The sequence below is a fragment of the Xyrauchen texanus genome, chromosome 44 (genome assembly GCF_025860055.1).
Source record: "Xyrauchen texanus isolate HMW12.3.18 chromosome 44, RBS_HiC_50CHRs, whole genome shotgun sequence".
NCBI lineage: Eukaryota > Metazoa > Chordata > Actinopteri > Cypriniformes > Catostomidae > Xyrauchen > Xyrauchen texanus.
The window spans coordinates 18,221,772-18,243,590 of NC_068319.1; the positions used below are offsets into that span (position 1 = coordinate 18,221,772).

At 37.3% G+C, this 21,819-nt stretch overlaps 1 protein-coding gene across 3 annotated transcripts in view; it reads left to right on the plus strand.

Moving 5' to 3' along the window:
* LOC127636505 (cell adhesion molecule 2-like) overlaps positions 1-21,401 on the plus strand; it is a 556,717-nt gene extending 535,316 nt beyond the window's left edge. For 2 of the 3 annotated variants that reach the window (XM_052117020.1, XM_052117021.1), the window contains 5 exons: positions 1,390-1,480; positions 2,036-2,214; positions 9,406-9,516; positions 20,253-20,375; positions 20,899-21,401. In XM_052117020.1, coding sequence (XP_051972980.1) covers positions 1,390-1,480; positions 2,036-2,214; positions 9,406-9,516; positions 20,253-20,375; positions 20,899-21,017 — 623 coding nt within the window. In that variant the 3' untranslated portion in view covers positions 21,018-21,401. The remainder of the gene's footprint in view (positions 1-1,389; positions 1,481-2,035; positions 2,215-9,405; positions 9,517-20,252; positions 20,376-20,898) is intronic. The other variant, XM_052117023.1, reaches the window with a different exon arrangement.
* Positions 21,402-21,819: the final 418 nt, after the last annotated feature.

Genomic DNA, 21,819 nt, shown 5'->3' on the forward strand with positions numbered 1-21,819 from the left:
TTTAAGTTAATTTAAACAAATAACATTTTTCATTGTTATTTTAAGTTAATAATGTATTAACTAATGTTAACATATGTAACGTTTAATGTTCAAATGTATTCGTGTATGTTGAAATTAACATTAAAGGGATAGTTCACCCAAAATTCTCTCATCATTTACTCACCCTCATGCCATCCCAGATGTGTATGAATTTCTGTCTTCAGCAGAACAGAAACAAAGTTTTTTAGAAGAATATCTCAGCTCTGTAGGTCCATACAATGCAAGTGAATGGTGACCAGAAAGGCAGCATAAAAGTAATCCATAAGACAAGACTTCTTTTTTATCATAAATCTCCACTTTCACTTTCACATTCTGAAAGTTACTTAAATATGTATTTGTTTCTCACCCAAACCTTGCTTCTGAAGATGATTTAACCTCTAGAGTCTTATGGATATATAGATATATATATACATAATAAACAAAAGGATTTAAATATTGATTTGTTTCTCACCCAAATATTTCATCGCTTTAGAAGACATACATAATATTAAAACACTGTCATATGTATTACTTTTATCAGGCCTTTATGTGATTTTTGGACCTTCAAAGGTCTGGTCAGCATTCACTTGCATTGTATGGACCTACAGAGCTGAAATATTATTCTGAAAATCTTTGTTTGTGCTCTGTAGAAGAAAGAAAGTCAAACACATCTGGGATGGTATGAAGGTGAGTAAATGATGAGAGAATAAAAATTTTGGGGTGAAATATCCCTTTAAGCATGATTAATAAATGCTGTTAAAGTATTGTTCATGCTTATTATAATGTTAACTATGGCACTAACTAATGTTAATGTTTACAACATTACAGAAATCTGATATATGGCAATATATGTAAAATACATACAGTATATGATGTGTACAGTATATTTGTACAAATGCAACATATATTTCAAAATAATACAAAAAAGGCGTTTTACATATGCAACATATATTCTCCCAAGTCATAGTGGAATTTGAATATGTACATACAGTATATGCCCAAATATATATAAACATATTTTATATATTATTGTATATGGCCATAAATCAGATTTCTGAATATATTGCAATACAAGTTTTTATTTTGTGTGTTCTAAAGTCATTTCTGGCACTTCTTAAATTATGGAATATGGTGACCTGGTGCAAACAATATTCACAAAGATCAACCTTACAGACAGAATTAATTTACCGGTTATGGTTTTACTTAAAGCTGAGATTTAGTCAATCTATTGAAATGCAATGGAGCTTTTGAGCCTGAACATTACGTTTCACATCACTTTCCTTTTGATCTCCGTATAGTGTCAGTCATCTGCTTAGATGCTGTTGTCTAAAACAATATTTCATTGTTTGTCTCTCTTTGTCTCTGTCCAAGATGCTCCCCGTGTAGAGATCAAACACTCTTTAAACATCCCACAGGAGGGGCAGTACCTCAAACTGGAATGTGTATCTAAAGGAAACCCCTCGTAAGCATCACCAATTTATCAGCATCTCACTGAATTATAACGTTAGCAGAGAGCTTTGGGAAAATGCGTTGCATATCTGTAATGCACCTAGTGGAAATTGCCCTGTGGGCAGGCCTACAGCTAGCGACTTCTTTCCACTTGCTTATATTAACGTGATGATCTAAAATGTAAAATTAAATAGCTATGAATATATAACCATAAATTCACATTGACGATGAGTTAAAGAAGACCTTAGCTGCTGGAACAATTTTACTTAAAAATACATACTTGGTAATATTTAAAATTGTTGTAAATTGAAATGGATTAAAGCCTGAGTTTGAAATTACTATACAGTACATTCTTAATGTTCCTGGTCTTATTTTGCACAATTCATCAGTGTTTCATGCAGAAATACATTATGCAAGTAAAATGGTTTAAAAACATTATTCATATTTTGCAAATACATAGCTATAGATTTATGTCAGTGCTGTCTTTTCATTTATATTAATATTAGGGGTAAAGCAACTTTGAAATGTGTACTTTATTAGAAGCTAAAAGTCAGTGTTGTTTCATCAGGCCAGACCCAGTGCTTTGGACTAAAGATGGCGGAGAACTACCAGACCTAGACCGCATGATTGTTGAAGGAAGAGAACTCACCTTCACGTCACTTAACAAAACAGACAACGGCACCTACCGCTGCGAAGCCACCAATCACTTGGGCACCAATCACGCTGAATATGTGCTGTTTGTTTATGGTGAGTGACAGATGGATTACATTAACATATCTGGTATGCTAACAGAGCCCTTGCTGCTGTCTCAGACTGCATCTGCATATTTGCTAATCAAATCTACATTTCTACCCTGCCATTTCATTTTGATGCCTTTGAAATCTGCAACACCTTGCAATATTTGTTGGCTCAAAACATTAAAAAAAATCTAGCTTAAAGTTACACTCAGTAATTTTTTTTTTTTTTAAGTATTTTGCAGTATGGCTTACACTGACACCTAGTGGCTTGGATGCCGCATCATGCAAACACAGTTGTTTTCAGTTACCAAATGCCAATGTAGACATTCACTATGCACAGTAAGCCAGGATTCATTTAATTCATGAATGAAAGTCTCCAATAACAGGGCAGTTACTGTGATTAAGTCAGTAGTCTAACATGGCTGCCCCCATGAGTCGCCCCTGCTCCATCTAGAATAAAAGAGCTTTTATAAGGTTATTGATGTGACTGAACTCTTCATCTCACATGGGTGGTCATCATTTTACACATATGGATCAAAATTACTATTAATTTCTTTAGGGAGAAGAAATTAATTTTTTAGAAGAAAAAAATGACTGGGAGCACCTTTAATTATTGGTGCTTTTTAAGGTAAGCATCTCTATTATTATTGGTCATACTTAGAGTTAGGGATTTGTTATAAACCCATTCCTAAACTCTGGCACCTTTTGTGCTGCAGATATGAATGATACCTCAAACCATATGGCTTGTTGATGAGAGGTGTGCTATTACTTTTCTAAGCAATCAGACTTGTGATTTTCAAAATAAGATGGGGAAAAGTTCCCATAGACTTACACTGAAGGAAGGGCCTGAACCATATCTAAGCCCCAGAATATCATAGACTTAAAGCCCAGATATACTTCATATGAAATCAAAGGACGAATGGGTATGACATCATTTAGAACATTATCTGGCCAAAAAGGTGTTTTTGCATTCGTTTCACTGATTTGAAACAGCTCGCTTGGACAACCATTTCTGGAAGACTTCTAAACAGCTGCTAAACACCTTCTTACCGCCATTTATCCATGTTATCGACCTGACCTGAGGCTCCACCTACTACTTTGTTTACATTTTTCAGTCAGTATTCAATGTGAACACACTGGCTTGAAAGAGCTTGTCATGTGTTTTTTTAATTAAATTTTTTTTTATTTAAATAATCTACAAAAGGAATCAAATCTACTCAAATACTCTCAAGAGCCCATTCACTCATGTGACATCTGCAGTGAAAGCCATTCACACATCTGCCCAAAGTAAGATATGCCTCTCTCATGATCATTCTTTTGTCTGTATTTTGCCCATTATTACTATTTTATACATTCATCTTTGCAGTTGTATTAGTAGTCGCATTCACACATACAGCCTTTTCCAGAAAATTACCTACAATTTCCAGTTTATGGGTCATGTGTGAACATGACCCTTTTGAAAATACTGGTCAATTTTGCTCTGGCAAGTTTACTTAATGCTAAGTTGTATCATTACCTATACATTTCCGTATTGATGGGATGTGTGAACGGCACATTTGGTACATTTTCCAGAAAAGGCAACCCAACAATTTTCCTGTAATTTACCTGGTTGCATGTGTGAACGGGGCTAATGTCATCATAAATTAAAAGAACATATATCATGGTCGTGTAGAGCATGTTAGCGCATTAGCATCATGAATTAATTATGTAAACAAGGTACATTAAACATTTGCTACTGCATATACAGTGTTTCCCCTTTTTTCAGCAGCAGTGCTGTTGTGCATACGTCTACAAGCCCGCAACGCCGGACCCATATTAACGCGTGTTGGTCGAAGAATAGCTTAAAACAGGGGTGTCAAACTAAATTTCAGTCCGAGCCACATTAGGGTTTTTTTTGTGCCCTCAAAGGGCCCATTGAAAATGTTGTACCAGCACCTGCTTTGGTAGCACCCATGCAATTACTAGGAATGGCACTGATCCGATACTGACGTTGTAACCCAGATCGGGTTGGCTATTGAAAATTTTATATTTTAATTTAATTCTGCACAAATGAACAAAATTACTTGAATAAAGATTTGTTCATTTTGCTGAACGAGACTCAAAGATCCAAGTCAGTAAAATCATCCGATCTTCCCATCACTACTTTACTGAAGAAGCACCGCTCTGCCGACACACATAAATGCACAGAGGCTCATGATTGCTCAGCGCAATATGTGGTCGATCCACACAAACTCTGTCTCAGATGTAGATGATCAATAGTTCGGTCCACCTATAACATATATTGAGAACGGCACCAGACAAGCATTTTACCAGATGTTGAATGAGAAGCCTACAGCTGTGGCCAAAATTATTGCCGTATATTTTGTGTTTCACAAGTTTTCTGATTCAGTTGTTGTGGTGTTGATTCACATTGTTTCTAGATTACTGTGCAGAGTGATCATATGCATTTTAAGCTTCACTGGCCAAAAACATTTACTTTATCACAAAAACCCAAATTAAATTTTTTTTTTGGCCTGGCAAAAAATGACTAGCTAACATCATTTCACTAATCATTTCAGCAGCACCTGGGAAAGTGTGAACGAATACTAGTCAGGTGAAATCACTCTATCATTCTGATTGGATTATAAGAGCAGACTGATTGCTATAAAAGGAGGGAAGAAGTGCTTCCAATCATTGTGTTCTTGTTAGCAATGGTTACCTCTAAAGAAGGACGTGCAGCCATCATCGCTTTGCATCAAAATGGCCTCACATGCAAGGAAAATGCTGCAAAGAATATTGCACCTGAAAGAACCATTTACCGGATCATCAAGAACTTCAAGGAGAGAGATTCAACTGCAGTGAAGAAGGCTTCAGGACGTCCCAGAGACTCCAGCAAGTGCCAGGACTGTCTCCTCCTGAGGAGTCAGCTACGGAATCGTGTCACCACCAGTGCAGAGCTTGCTCAATATTGGCAGCAGGTTGGTGTGAGTGCCTCTGCATGCACAGTGAGATGAAGACTTTTGGAAAATGGCCTGGTGTCAAGAAGGGCAGCAAAGAAGCCACTTCTCTCCAAGAAAAACAGGAAATCAAGGACAGACTGAAATTCTGCAGGAAGTACAAGGATTGGACAGCAGAAGACTGGAGCAAAGTTATTTTCTCTGATGTAGCCCCCTTCCGACTGTTTGGGACATCTGGAAAATTTATATTCCGGAGAAGAAAAGGTAAACGTTATCATGAGTCCTGGGTCGTGCCAACAGTGAAGCATATACTTCTCCGCAAGTATATCGGGACCTTTAAGGGTGGGCTCTTTTTAGTTGGGCCAGTTAGAAACCACTCTGAACACCCTAGCAACCACATATCATGGGATAATTACCTCTGCGGCACAAATATTATGCAAAACATGTGCAAAGATGCAGCAAGCCACAGATCCTCTCTGTGTCCTTCAATGACTTCATTTAAAGTGAATGAGTTCCACTCCCCACTTAACACAACAGCAAAGCATGAGCCTATCCACACCCTGAGGTTTAGAGGCTACGCTGCATCCACATCTGCTATCTCTGTCATCAACGGCAGCTGTGCGGATACGCTCACAGGCTCACAACGGATATGACTGTGAGCATCAAGCGGAAGAAGCCGACAGCATCTCGCAAACCCCCACCCCCTGTGACTCTGCCTTCTTGACTTAAAACCCCTCCAGGCTCCAAAAAGCTCTCTATGGGTTCCAAAAGTTTCTTTGCTTTCTCTCTCATATCCTTATCTCTTCCAAGCTCGACTTTTGTCACTTCTCGCAGGTCATCTCAAGAAGATTTAATTAGCCATTATGGTGCAATGTAGGGGTCCAGTCATTGGCTCATTGAAATGTCAAGACACTATAACAACAAGGTGAACCTAAGCTCTTAATGATGTTGATGCTATAAAATTGACACCTTCTCTGTAGGAATAAAAAGCTAATTGGGCGTTACAAATATAAAGCACCTTGTCTGAAATCATTACTGTCTTTTTTAAATAGCAAAACATTATACTGTCTTTCCATTAGTGATTAGCACAAAAATCAGGACAATACAATGGTCTCTGTCTTTTACTGTGTCGATTAGAAAGCAATGATTCTTCTTGTTCAATATGCAGCCCATCACTTGGTATTCCAGGCAGGGGCCTCCATGTCAGTGAGGTAGGCTTCTTAAGAGAGAGGATAGAGAATATATACATATATATATATATATATATATATATATATATATATATATATATATATATGTAAATCTCACCCTTAATTAAAACTGGTCCATGACATTTAAATAAAACATTAGAGCAGGCCAATAGTATCTAGCCTATTTGAACAGGTAATAGCACTAATGTATCACCATATCTCTCCCAACCTGCTGAATAGTTCCATAAGATGTCATTTTAAAAGGAAAGTAATTTCTATGTTTATATCTAAATATCTATATATATTTCGGGTTTTCTAACATATGTACTGTATATGTTTAACATATGTTCATAGCTGATAATTTTGCCAAAGCATGGGATTTTGCATGAGATTGTATTATTATGAAGATTTGAGAAAAGTTTTGAATAATTTCCAGACAGATGGCAGGGTTGCAAACATATTTTACTTGAGCTTTGAGCTGCTGTTTATTAACATATGCTACTGGAACCTGCGGTCTGTCTAATTTTTAGATAGCCAGAGCTGCTGGCCGCTGTAAAATTCTGAGCTATCAGCTGGATTACTCTGCTTGTCTGCTTGAGTCCATTAGTGCAATGGCAGACTGGTGATGTAGCTTATCAAATTGAGTCCAACTCTCCTCTCCTGTCCTTATCACTGCACTAAACGTGCTTTATGCATGCAAAACGGCTGCCAGTCTTAAGCTGATTGTGGAACCAAAGTTGTGATTAAGAGGCTTGAATGATAGCTGGCATTTTTAAAAGCATAAATCACTCAATTTGAATTGCGCCTTGAAGTTATAGATTTTGTGGATTGGTGTGAACTTTGCTTTTGCTAAAGAAGATTTTTGAAGTTAATGACCTTGCATCTTGAAAAGTTACAATACAGGTAACAATACAATACATCTGTGCACTTTTACATTTTTAAAGATGCACTCGAAAATATAATATTGTGCATCAGTGCAATATATACAGTGTTGAGTAAGTTACTTAAAAATAATAATGCACTACAAATTAATAATCAGTTTTCTAAAATTGTAATCAGATTACATTACAAATTACTTAATTGAAAAAGTAATCACATTACCAATTACTTTACTTTTAAATTACTTTCTAAAACACTTTTCCACTCAACAAATTCAAAATTCTGTCTTTATTTCCTCCTTGTTCATTGTGACACGCAAGTTATACACTCATGACCTCACATTTCTCCTTCACAATGACTCATAAAACCATAATTCATGTATTCTACATAAATATTGTATTAGAAATAAGAATAACCCTATAATGTACTTAAAATTAATTTAATTAATTAAAAATCAGTATCTGTAATCTGATTACAAGAATTTAAAATGTACTGTATTACACTTGTTTTTTGACTAAAAGTAATTAGATTACAGTAACTAATTACATTGTAATTGTATTACACCCAACACTACAGTATATATATATACACACACACACACACACATTTCTTAATAAGTGTTTTTGTCTTATGTTCCAGTAAGTTAAAGGGATATTCCGGGTTCAATACATGTTAAGCTCATTCGACAGCATAATATTGGTTGTTACCACAAGAAATTGACTTCATAAAAAATAAATACTTAAAGTGGAAGTGAATGAGGCCAATTTTTGTTGGGTTTACCAAGAATTCTGTCACATTCATGTGTTTTGTTTTCATTGGTTCTTTGGTTGATTACTTTGTTATTAGTCTTGTCTTTTCATTGGTTTAAGTTAATTTAGTCTTGTTATCTTGTTTATAGTTTAGTCTTGTGATTCATAGGCAACCTCTGTGGTCGTGAACATGGGCAGAGAAAGACTTTTGTTTCCCTGTCTCTGCCCATGTACACGACCACAGAGGTCATTCCCGAGACTCAGTCCATGCCCACAACCACAGAGGTCGCTCCCGAGACTCTGTTCATTTTTACGACCACTGAGGTATTTTTCCAATCACAAGACTAAACTATAAACAAGATAACAGGACTAAATGAACATAAACCAATGAAAAGACAAGACTAATAACAAAGTAATCAACCAAAGAACCAAAGAAATCAACACACATGAACGTGACAAATGCGAAGCTTGTAATTTTATAAAAGCACTTACATTAATTCTCTGTTAAAACACATGTATTATTTGAGCTGTGAAGTTGCTTAAATTGTCTTTTTTAGTCGTTTTAGGATTTGCGGTGTTACATCGTCATGGTAACAATGTTGTAAATGTGGATATACAGTTACTTTACACACTGCCTTGATGCTATAATTGGCTATATGGATTTCCCCCATTCACTTCCATTAAAAGTGCCTCACTGTAATCCATATATTTGCTTTTTTTAAAGAAAATGGGGAAAATTTGTTTTTGTCGAAATTAGAGGTGTTTTTGTAATAATAAGCATTAATGCTGTCAATTAAGCTTAACTTGTAGTAAACCCTGAATATACCTTTAAAAATGTAAATGAACTTAATTCAAGATATGTTATCTGAAAAAAATCTTATTATGTTATACAATTCTCTTTCTCAAGTACATTTATCTTGTTTTAAGGATGTTTAGATATTGTTATTGGAAAGAAGTATTGTTTCTACTCAAGAAGAAAAGGCTTGTTACGGTGATTGTGTTCCCCACATTTTCTCCAGCATGTCGGCTTTACTGACTGCCTTTGATGGTTCATCAAATATTTATGCTTTTCTCAATGCATGTGGCTTGACTTTTCAACCATTTTCTGTGCAAAACTGTCACTTTGCTGTCATTTTGAACAGTTTGATATAGACTATTGTACATAAACCAAACTCCCATTATCAGTAAACATCGGAAACCAAAACATACATTTCTTGAGTGTCAGGTGAACTATATGTAGTGTTGTTTATTTCAAGTTTATTCATGTTTACATTGTTGAATTAAACCATTCAGTTTTTATTTGCTTGTGATGTCTGCATACAACTATTGTTTCATTTGTTCCATTGTTGTTAATGTTTTCTTCCCCCTTGTCATCGTTGTTTTGTCTTTTTGTTTGTCCCTTTCTGTTTATGTGTTTGTCCTCATTGTTGTTTGTTACGTATGACAGATGCCCCCACCACACCGTCACCATCCACAACTCCCCCTGCACCCACCCACCCAGACACTACAGGTCCCTTAGCCTCCAAGAACCTCAATGCTGCTGTCACCGATAAGAGAGGTACTGTACAACCTCACTTCCCTTCCTCCATTTCCTCCTCATCTCTCTCAAACACCTCCCTCTATCTCTTCTTCTTTCACCCTAAGACTTTATTCACTCTCTGAGGTCTACTGCTCCAAGGACATATCCAGGCTACATCTGGATAGCAACGTTTTAGTACCCTACGGTCACTCTTCACCTTTGTGTCTCCTTGTTTAGGTCCTATCTCTTCCTTCCCCCATAAATCCCTTTACGTGTGTTCTTTATCATCTTACTCATGTCCATTTACCTTTGGCATGACAGTTTGAGCTCTGTCTGCTTCTTTTAATTCCACACTTCCATATAAAAGGAATTGTCCACCCAAAAATGAAACCTCTGTCATAATTTACTCACCCTCATATAATTCCAAACCCATATGCTGCTATTTGTTTCTTTGGAGACCAAAAATTTGTTTTAAAAGGACATTTGTGCAGCTGTTTTCAATACAACGACAGTTCCAGAAAGTGCAAAAAAAGTCATTTTGTGTTCCCCTGTAAAATAAATAACATAACATAAGGGGCTGTTCACAACAAACACACTTTTTGTGTCTGTCTGCCCTGTTTTCTTTTTTCAATTATTTATCTATGTTAACGCAATAAAAGTAGATGGATGTCTTTGACCATTGCAGCATTACGTATTACTTTTTTCAGAGTCTCGTACAGGAGTGGCATTTTTAAGATGTCATGTCACTTTACAAGAAATTGAGCTTTTTAAAATGTTCCTCAAGACACCTGCGTTCCATTTGTTGCATCTAGCTTTTTTGTTTTGTTTTTTTGTACAAGAAAGCATTTGATATGAATGGCCCTTAAGGGTTTAAACAGCTTAAGAGTAAATAACGTAAGAATTTTCATTCTTAGGTGACCTTCTGCTTTAATGAGCCAGGTGAGACGTTCATTTTTATGTTTTAGATGGAATTATGGTTGGTCACCTCGATCATTCTCTATCCTTGGGTGATGGTAGTGCATCTTTAGAGGGATTTCACGACAATTCCTCTCAGTTAAGTTCCACTTTTTCACTGGAAGTGTCATAATACCCTAGCATATCTGTGACGTGACAGTTCTTTAGATCCTTACCGTGCAAATTAGTCTCAGTGGTATCAGGGTTTTATTTGTTGTTTATGAATGCCTTAGTTAAATATAGACAATGTGATTTATAAGGTGTAACTAATATTCACACTCCCTATAGATTCACCATAAGGTCATTGGAATGTCAATCTATTTTTGTGCCACATGTCATGGGTACAGCCCTGCTTGGTGCAACTGTGAGGGCTTAATGGGTTTACATTTATTCTTTTGGCAGAATAAATATATAGGTTTATCTATATTATATCTGTATTATTAGCTCAGACAGAAGTCTAAATTTTCATAATTCATGTATTCTTTAAAATTTCTTTAAAGACCCAATGAAATTGCTTGAAGAGCACAGTTGTCGTTCCTGTGTTGATGCATTTCCTATCAAAACAGGAAGTTTGGTCAGGAAATATTGAACAGCTTATCACTTTTTATGTTTAAAAAGCCAATAAGCTGTATTTACGTAATAGCAATAAACCATATTTGCTATTTAGTGGCTGGTGGTATTTTGAGGAGGGACATTCTCATTTTAGAGAGCATTTAATTTGACCAAAATCTGTTGTGCAAAAGTCATCAAAACTTTTGGTTTGTTTTGGATGAGAAAGTCTATTTTTTCAACTTTTTGGAGTATGCTAGCATACCTGAACAGAAAATATAGATTGAATGGGGTCTTTAAATGTGGATTAGAGGGTTAGCCGCATACATTTCAGTATAATTTAACATAAACATGGGATACTGAGGTAAAGATTAAAGTTGATCCAGCATGTTGACAGTCTCTGACTATTTCAGTAGTTCCCTGGTTTATGATCTTGTAACATATAACTTTAGATGTTTTACAGTATGTATAAACAAAATCTGTTTCAACCGCTTAATGCAGTCAGCTTTTGTAAAAAAAACTCTACTGCACGTCTGGCCTCCATTGATGAGAATTTCTCTTTGAGCTTGTAGTGCTCTAAGTCTACGGTGTTAACAGAGCTTATTTCTCTAAATGCATTAGCAGCTCATCCTCCTGCCTGCAATCAATGGGGGCGTACCAGCGGCAAATTTCTGGCCTCGCCATTCTGCCAGGCTTAATGGGAATAATAACTCTTCCCCAAAGAAGCACGGGGCCCAGACGATGTCATCAGAGTGTCTCTCGTTCCTGTTAAATCTGCCAAATGCATTTTTATGGCTTGCAAATTAGCTGTGACCTTATGAGGCTGAAAGGTTGACTAAAGTACTAGGGATGCTGAGAATTTTAAAATATTTATAGCTCACTTTTCATAATCAGCATGAAAGTGCCCCCACCACTGCCCCCCGCGCCGTTATCATCCCACCGAGACACTTTTACAGGGATAATGATTGATCGTGCCTTTTGTTTCTAGACAGGGAGAGGAGAGTGTAGAAATTCATCTGTTTTTGGGAGGGTCCGGATTTGGGTTCATTAGCCAAGGCCAGAAATTAAAGGGAGGGAAGCAAAGCGCAGCAATTTTGCTAAATTATAGCAAATCTTTCCCAACTTGTTCAGCATCTGCCAAGAATTACCCAACTTAATTGGATTTATTCTTAAGACATAAACACAGGGAGGGGAAATTTGTTTAAGGATTCAAGTTTTCAGGTCTTTGAAGTGTGTTGGTTGAGAAAAAAAAAACTATTATTTCAAATTATGTCCCATTATTTCCACTCTAGGTCACTGTGAATTCCTCCAAGAGTCTTTGTCAAATAAGTCACATTAAACATGGCCGGTAGTTACTGTAGCCTCCTGCTAGGAATCTCACGGTGTGGAGCGGAACATATGTTTCTTGAAGCGTTGACCAGAAACCCAGCAATTACTCAACATGGCCACACCACAGGAGCATAATGAGCAGACATGGCCTGTCTATCATGGGTTGGATACAGCCTCGGTCATGGATTTTAGTCCCAGTAAGAAGCAAACAAATGAGCAATCCACAGAGAGTCATTTTCATTTTTCAACACTTTGTTCCTGGTCCACTAGCAATATTTTGCCTTGGAAGGCTTTGGTGATCCAATTAGTTTTTATTAGAAGTTCAGAGCTCTGTTTAGTTTCCTCGAGTTAGTCAGGTGAATATTTGTAGCTCTGTTTTGGTAAAAGATGGTAAACCTTGTTCTGCAAAACATGCAGCATTCGAATTTGCTGCTACCAAGGTCAGGGTTAAGGGTAGGATTAGGGGTTAGGTTAGGGCAGAACAAAGGTTACCATCAAGGTTCTTTAAAAGAGCAGCTAGCTATTGTGATTAGCAGAAACTCCAAGTTTTAATTTAGAAGTGTTACGTAAAAAGTTAATGAAATACAGGCTGGTCTTCGATCATAAATTCTGCTGCACATATGTCCAAAAGTATGTGGACACCCGAAACACCACACCCATATATTGAACGTTTAATTTTAATACCATGGGCATTATTAAGGATTTGCTGCTATGTCAGCTTCCACTCTTCTGGGAAGGCTTTCCACTAGATGTTGGAATATGGCCACATGATGAGGCCTGAAATAGCCAAGCCCATTCATTAGAAAGAGGTGTACACGTACTTTTGAACATGTAGTTTATTTATCCTCAATAATTTTTAAGTACATATCAACAAACATTGCAGGATTATTGATTTTACTCCACAAATAAGGTGCTAAAAGATACACTCAGATGAAAAAGCACTACCTCTGAGGGTCTGCCAGAGGACATCAGCAAAAACTTGCTCTGTTTAAATGGATAAAGCCAAATTTTCAGCTGCCGTGTCCCTGGAGGGTCAGTTAAATATTGAGACAGCAGTCCCGACTGCTTGCCTACCTCTCCTTTCTGAAAGTGACGGAACACAGGAGGAATTAAAATGTAATGCAAAGGTCTTTTTCCTCAGTCAGGCAGCGTGGTTATTGATGATCTGTCACATTAAGTCATGTCGAGGGCAGACTTATGGTAACAATTTAAAAGAAAAGAAAAAATACAAAATCATTAAACTCTGCCACTGAATATGAATTACGAAGAACAGTTGCCTTATTCATTTTGTTGCCAAGGAAGGAGACACTTTAAGTAATCCTCTGGAAGCCTCAAGCTGCTCTAATTTGCCCGAATGAACACTCTTTTTGTTCTCAACATTCATTGCAGATCAAGTTTAAAGTATGATGGCCTAATTATGAATGTTACCATGTAATATCTCAGTGGACACTGACCCTCTCCGCAATACACTATCCAAATCATTTTAATAATTTGCTTATGCCTCTCAGTGGATATCACCTGTATTTGTTTTCTTTTTCACCCTATTTGGGTTCAATCATTGTGTCTCTCATCAGACCTACCTTTTTAACCACAATTAGAAGCTGTAATTTGTTTTGAAAATCTAATTAAACCGTGCTGACCAAGTCAGCGGTCCCTTGTGCCCCCGTTTGGCTTAAGATCAACTATCAATTACATCCGGTATGTAAATCACTCTTCTGAATGCTTGCAGGGCATTTCAGAGGCTGCTGTGCTGTGAAAAGGGATGTGGATAGGGAAAATTGCTATTTTATTTCTTTGTATTTGAATAAAGACTGAATTAGAGTTAGGGGGGAAATTGATTATTCAAATTATAGCAATATTTTACCTCACCTCACAACACTGTATCGATATTCTGCCAAGAATTGATATTATTAGTTTCATTTTCACAAAAATATTTTTGGGATAAAGTAGCTTTATAGTCTAAACCAACCATCCCATTCACTCTAAGAGTGTTCACCTCCTAGAGTGAATGGGATGGTTGGTTTAGACTATTAATGGCTATAGACCTTATTCACAGTAGTGCCATATTAGATTTTTGGCGTGAATGAAAATGAGGCTGTGAGGGATAGACTTATGTAGAAGTCTTTTTAATGGCATCTACTGTTTAAAGCTGTACAGTATAAAGATCCTAATTCACATCTAATTTCCCACAATTCTCGGTTAGAGGTTTTTAAAATTTTTCATCAGCAGAACAATCAAATACCCTCCAAACAACAGTACAACCCATTGAAGAAACAGTCTGTCCCTCATAGCCTCATTGTCATTCCCATCTAAAATTGAAGCTGGCGCTACTGTGAATAAAGTCCTTGGACATATAGACATATGGGCCCAAACATGTGGACCCATGACACCAACTGCTTCTGTTTCTGACTGGTAAAAGTTCCGCTTTTCCATTAGAAACAAATTGTCACATGTTATGTCTCAGCAGAAAATGTGGAATAATTGACTTATTAAACAGTACATTAAGCCAGTATGTATCTTTATTTAGTTATTTACATAGTCATAGAGACCATAATATGATTTAATTGGATGGCTTCTGTTGAGAGGTACAGAGAGAGAACAGGAACTATAAAGTCTTCATGCCGATGCTGAACAGTCGTATGCCCTCTCGGATAGAAAGGACATTAAAAAATCCATTAACTGGGAAAGTAGCCAACACTGGTTGAGACCATGGTTTAGACTGTTTGATAGAGACAGTAAAACACTCGTAAAACCTTCTTGGAATGTTTTATTAACCTGTTTGGGGGGCTTGTAGGTATGTCTATCTGTGCAATGGAAATTTTGCAATAAAAAACAAATTAGGCAAATTGGCTTTTATATGAAGTTATATGATATGTATGCATGAATCTACAGTATATATATATATATATATATATATATATATATATATATATATATATATAGGTTTTGGGGGTCTAATATGAGTCATTGTTTTATTCCATTTGTTGATGCTAGTGGCATTATTTGTAAACCTTATTGTGTGCCTTGAATTTGCTAGAAATTTGAGGAATGCTTATTTTCTATCAGACATAGAGAAATTAGAAATCAGAGTCTCAGACTAATGTTGATGTATCTTTGGTAAACAGCTTAATTTTCAGATGAGTTTCTAATCAAGTCTAATGAGCTCACACTTAAACTCATAATTTGGTTAATAACGGCATCTTTCCATTCCACTGCGTTTAACAATTTATGCGTAATTTGGTTTGCTTCCAGTTGATTGTGTTGGAACATTTTAATCCGCGAGTCTGCGCAAATCATGCATACAGCAATCAAATGATAAATACCATTGAATAGCATGTGCAGGAATTTCATATTAGGCCATTTATAAAGAGGTTTCCATTCAATGTGCCTTCTGCATAGACTTTTTCTCAGAACGAGTGTGGTGTTTTGATATGTTGTAATTCTTTTAGAAGGCCAACCGTCTTTCTGCACCTTTCGATTTGGAAGCACATCACCAGTCGCCCTGTAAATGTTAATTTTCACTGTTTGATTGTACCATGAAGGTGAAGCTTTCCAGTTCAGCACTTTCTCTGTTGCTGTCCTTCAATAGCTCACCAATGTAAATAAGATCACTGAAGCATTCACATTTACTTTCCTACATCCATTTTGCACTCAGCCCACGCTCACCATCAGCCTTTAAGGCATTTATACAAATATCTCCAAGATTACGGTAACAATACGTTAACAAGTCTCAAGGGCTCGAGTCAGCATGTGGAGGTAATAGGAATGCTCACCTTGAAATGTTATCCTTACAAGAGAGCAATATGGCCAAGCCTGCTGTTCCTGCCCCCTTGAGGCCTCTTCATAACCCCTCCTGCCATGTGGATTTGTCAAGAGACTGTTTCCGACATGTTTCTCCTCTCAAAGTGTTCCTTTAAGAATTCATGTGACTGCAGGGTTTGCGTGTGCTGTTGCCGTTTTCAGCCTTGTTTAGCCACAGCTGGTTTGAAAGCCCCTTCTCAGATGTGCCTTCGGTGAGTTTTACCCCACACTATCAGAGTTGTGCAGTTTCACTGCCATTCATTTGTTAAATTTGCCAGAGACACACAATGCTGGGGCCGGGGAAAGAAATTATAAATATTAAAATAGGAATTTGCGTGCAGTTCTGCAATATTAAATCGTGAAGCAAGGACTGTCGCAAGCCTTATTAAAAGATAATGTGTGCAAGGGGAACGGTAACATATCACTTCTCTGCTAGTGGATCCCACTCCGTTAAACCCAGAGTATATATATATGGACAAAAAGCTCAGATGAGTTTAGTTGGTGTAGAGTTACAGACGAAGCAGAGAGAAATAAATGAGAAATGATGAAAGAGAAAAAGATAAAGGGGAATGGGAATGGGACAGTACACTCCTATATGAGCCCAGCTTTATTCGTGGGCTTTGACTAATGAAATAGCCCAAATAACTCCATTTCTCTAATTGTTTAAGTTATGCTTCTTATAGTTAGAAATTACCAGACCCCACACAGTGCCAATGGACTTGACCTAGGAAAGCTCTTAACATGGCAACCCCATTGCACAATGATAAAAATAGAGCTAAAACCGATGAGGGCTAATTATCACAACACAGAAGGATGTACTTGGGATTTAAGGCCTAATATTCAGGGACAACATTGTCTGAACAAGCACAAGTTCAGATATTCTGAAAGGCAATGCCTGGAATTTGTTTTGACCATATCCCTTTTCCACCAATATGGTGCTGGTGCCAAAGCTGGTTCATCACTGGTGCTCAGTTTGGGAATCTGCAAACCTCTCTCAGAACCTTCCCTTTTTGTGACTGACTTGAGAGCCAAACAATGATGTCACTGACTGCTTGCTGCATAGCCTGCCCACAAACAAAAATGCCTTTGGAGTCTTATTCTTGGTTTTGAACTGCCTTGCTGTCTATTGTATACATAGGGAGCTGCCTTCAAGTTGTATTTTTAGTTGTAAATTATGTAAGTCAACAGCAACCCATATCTCTTAAACATATGCCCTAATCCTAAATCTAAACATCATTAGAGTAAAAAATTGACATTTTAATCATTAATTATGTGAACTCAATTACTTCCTGGTTTCCACAGGTCCAGAACCTGTGTCTCTGAGGTTGCTCGTGCAATACGCTATCAGTAGTGCCACAGAAAAACATACACAACATAACTGAATTGATGCAAACATTTTAAATGGGAGATGGCACTTGTCAGTAACATGGTAGAATGGGGTCCATTTCAGGTTGCAGAAACGATTTCTCGTGTGATCGTGTTGTATACCGCCCCCAACCTCTGACGTTTGACATTCCAGGTTCGAAGCCAGCATGCTTAAGGTGCCAGTGCAGAGAGTTTTTCTGGCCCATAACAAACTTTTCTGTGGTGGGAACACATGTGGAATGGCTTCAGATTGGGCACCAGGAGCCTTTTGGTCAAAAAGAGGTAAAATACAGGCTGTTTGATGGCTGAACTAAAATCAGCCGCACCTGCAGTGAGGTACTTCTTGCGGCTTAAGTTTGATTTATCGATGTCCAAAAAATTTAGAGAATTTAATACCGCAGCCTTTCACTGTTGGAAATTCAGAAACATGTGCCTGTCAGATACAAGCAGCCATTCCACATTTCATATTTCAGCGAGCCGATAAAAGGGTGATAGAGATCTGCACAAATTTTGTTTTTTATTGTGATTGATTGTCACTGGGAAGTCAGATGCAGCGTGTAGGTTTTATAGTCCTTCTGTAAACACAACAAAGGGAAGAAATGATATTATTGAGAGAGGGAGGGAGAGAGAGAGAGAGCATCTATGAGATGTCAATCAAAGGGATGGAACAGATACTGTGGCTCCCAGACGAGGCTGATCCGAAGTGGGATTCTCCATCACTGAAATGAGAGCTGATGGATTGTTTGAATGACTCTCCGGCCCTGAGTTTATCCCAGCTTTATGCGCCTGATACAGTAATTGCAGGCAGTTATTAGGAAGCTCCTGCAGCACAAAGCACAGCCCGGATTAAACACAAATGCCATGGCAGATGCAATACATGCTGTCAATTATAATATACCTCTCCAAATAGCACTAAGCAGGGAGATAATAAAGAACCACAGCTAGGAGAGAGAAATAAGACCAGGCTTGTATTCTACATTTGCAATATGCTTGAAGGTTCTACAGAGATTTCTGGTCATTGATTTCATTGTTTGTAGTTGTGGTCAGCTGTGGATGTGATGAGGTCAGCCAGAAGCCAATTTGGAGAGCAGGTTTTGTATCATGTAACGCCCTGGTCAAAGCCTCAAGTGTCTTGTTTTTGATTGACTGTTTTTTGTTAATTATGGGTAGCTGAGAACAGGGGAAACAGTTGCTTTTTTCCCAAACTTAGTGAACTGCCTTGCTGACTACTGCACTCATAGGGAGCTGCCTTCAAAGGTTGCATGCTAACTGAAGTGGAACCCCATAAGTGACCGGTTTGGTATACTCTACATAAGCCACAGCTCAGTGTGTCATACAGAAAATGCATGGGAGACTCGACTTCTAATTTTTTTAAGAAAGTTTGGCGTTAGCATGTTGCTATGCTAATGACAGTACTACACATTACATGAAATACATGGCACACAAATATTTGGGTAAAATAGTCAATTTTTATTTAGGTATTTTTATTGTGTGAAAGAATTATGAATACATTTATAATCTCAATTTCTCTTGCTTCGTCCGCCATTGTGGTTGATCTTACTGCAGTGCATTCTGCAATTGACTTCCTTGCAATTGATGCATGCAATGCAGCCTTATGACTTGAGAAAAACACAGAGCACCTTTACACACCTAACAAGCCTTAATACTCAAGGCAGCTCATTAGGTTTAGGTACAAAGCCAGTATGTATTTGTGGGGCTGCTGTCTTTCTCTGTACTTTCTATCTGGCATGCATGGATCCCTGTCAAACCACCATCTGGCTCAACCGGTCTTTAGGACACTTCTGGACCAGCTCTAAGATCAGATGAACAAACAGAGGAGAAAGAGGAGACAATTGTTGTACTTAAAACTAAATAAACTGTAGTCAACCTTCTGTGTATAGAAGAAGTAGGGCTGTCAATCAATGAAAAATTATAATTTAATTAATTGCATATGATTGTTAAATTGTATTCATCACAATTAAAAACGTCATTATTTGCAGAAAAAGGCCCCAAATACAGATAATTCTATATAAATATGTAATAATTTAAATAATATTATTTATATATATATATATATACATATTTCAATATTGTGCATATCATAAAAAAAACGTATTACAGGCAGCCTGGGTAGCTCAGCCACTAAAGATGCTGTCTACCACACCTGGAGTCGCAAGTTTGAATCCAGGGCGTGGTGAGTGACTCCAGTCAGGCTTCCTAAGAAAACCAATTGGCCCGGTTGCTAGAGTGGGTAGAGTCACATTGGGTTAACCTTCTCGTGGTCGCTATAATGTTGTTCTCGCTCTCAGTAGGGCTCGTGGTGAGTTGTGCGTGGACACCGCGGAGAATAGCGTGAAGCCTCCACATGCGCTACGTCTGTGTTTACACGCTCAACAAGCCACGTGATAAGATGCGTGGATTGACGGTCTTAGACGCTGAGGCAAATGAGACTCGTCCTCAGCCACCCAGATTGAGGCGAGTCACTATGCCACCACGAGGACTTAGAGTGCATTGGGAATTGGGCAATGTTACATGTATTTCAAGTTTGAATTGCTGTAATGGTAGGAAATTACGGAATATACACATGGGTCAGGAGGCATGATTAACTGTAAAAAATTAAATCTGCATTATTTTTTAGATAATTAATCGCGTTAAATTAACACATTAATTCGGTAGCCCTACATAGAAGGTAACAAAATACGATGAAATGACAAAGTGTATGTTGCCAACTAAGTTTTTTTCTTTCTCTCTTTCTCTCGCCATGTCCCTTTTTACAGATCCTAATGCCCTGGAGCAACGTGGGCCAGATCATGCTCTGATTGGAGGAGTAGTTGCTGTCGTCGTTTTCGTTACTTTGTGCTTAATTGTTGTATTGGGACGCTATCTGGCCCGGCATAAAGGTGAGTTTTTCCTTCACTTTCACTAAAACTCTGTTTATTTTACAGGTAATCTCAGATATATATGAAGATATTGTAAATACAAGAAAGTAAAAAAAATAACATCTACTGTAAACATACTGTAGTGTGCATGGATTGAGTTGACCAAGGCAGAACAAAATAATATGATTGTGTATGTGTAGTTGACCAAGGCAATGCAAATATTTTGTTTTAAGTTTCTGGATATTGTGTTCTGTAGGCAGATGCTACATATTCTACATATTCAAGAAAACACAATATGTTATACAATGTTATATATGCATATTATAGTTTAAATGTGTTACTTAAAGAGACATCACAAGTTAAATAGCATTTCTTATACTAGTAATATGCTCAAAATAGTACTTATCCAACACAGACTTGCCATTTTGAGTTTCTGCCACTTTGTCCTTGATAATGTTTCCTTTTATACGGAACGCATAAATAGATATCAAAGTTTCAGTGAAATCATGTTGGTTTTTCAATCAAGACCTTGTGTTTTGTTCAGGCACGTATTTGACAAATGAGGCCAAAGGAGCGGACGACGCCCCGGACGCAGATACAGCCATCATTAATGCTGACGGCAACCATGCACATGCAGAAGAGAAGAAAGAGTATTTCATTTAGACTGCAAGTGGCACTCTGCTCCCCCTCGTTCTTATCTCATTCCTCCCCTGCTTCCCTGCACCATGTAGGAACTCCTTCAGAGAGCAGAGGAAGCTTCTTTTCACACTTTTACTTTCCTTTGTTGTTGTTTTATTTGTTTTTTTTCCGATAACAGCTCTCCAATCTCATCTGCTACTTTTTACAAGTGACTTATTTGCTGAAGATGTCACCTTTTATAATCATTACATAGCTGTAAGACACCCAAAAATAGTGTAAAAATTCCTAAATCTCCAAATGTTAAACATCCGAAAAAGAAAAATAATCTGCAGCCATCTTTCAGTAAAGGACTCATTCCCGCATTCTCTTTCAGTGCCTAAATACACACGTCTGTTGAATATCAGTCAATGCCTTCATGTTTTTCTGTAGACCTCTGATTGGTTGCTTGCTTTTTATCTTCAGCGTTATGATTTTTGAAAATAGTTTTTACATTTTCTTTTTTATTCTTTTTTTTTTGTGTGTGTGTGTGTGTGATTCATGCTAAAACCATTTATTGTGATATTTCTCCAAAAAAAAAAAAAAGTGATGTACAGTAGTAAAAATATACTCAGACTTAGTGAGGGAGGTTCCGTTTTTAACTCTGCTGATTTTTAGGTGTTAATATTGTTATCGGTACGTATAGATGCTCCATTCTCCAAATTACCATTAAATGATGTGAAACTGACAGCTCACACTATTGCTAAAATCAGTATTTTGTACTTGAAATGTAGAGATTGGTAAGTAAATGAATAGTTCCACAGAAGGTCTTAGTGTATACCACAGAGCA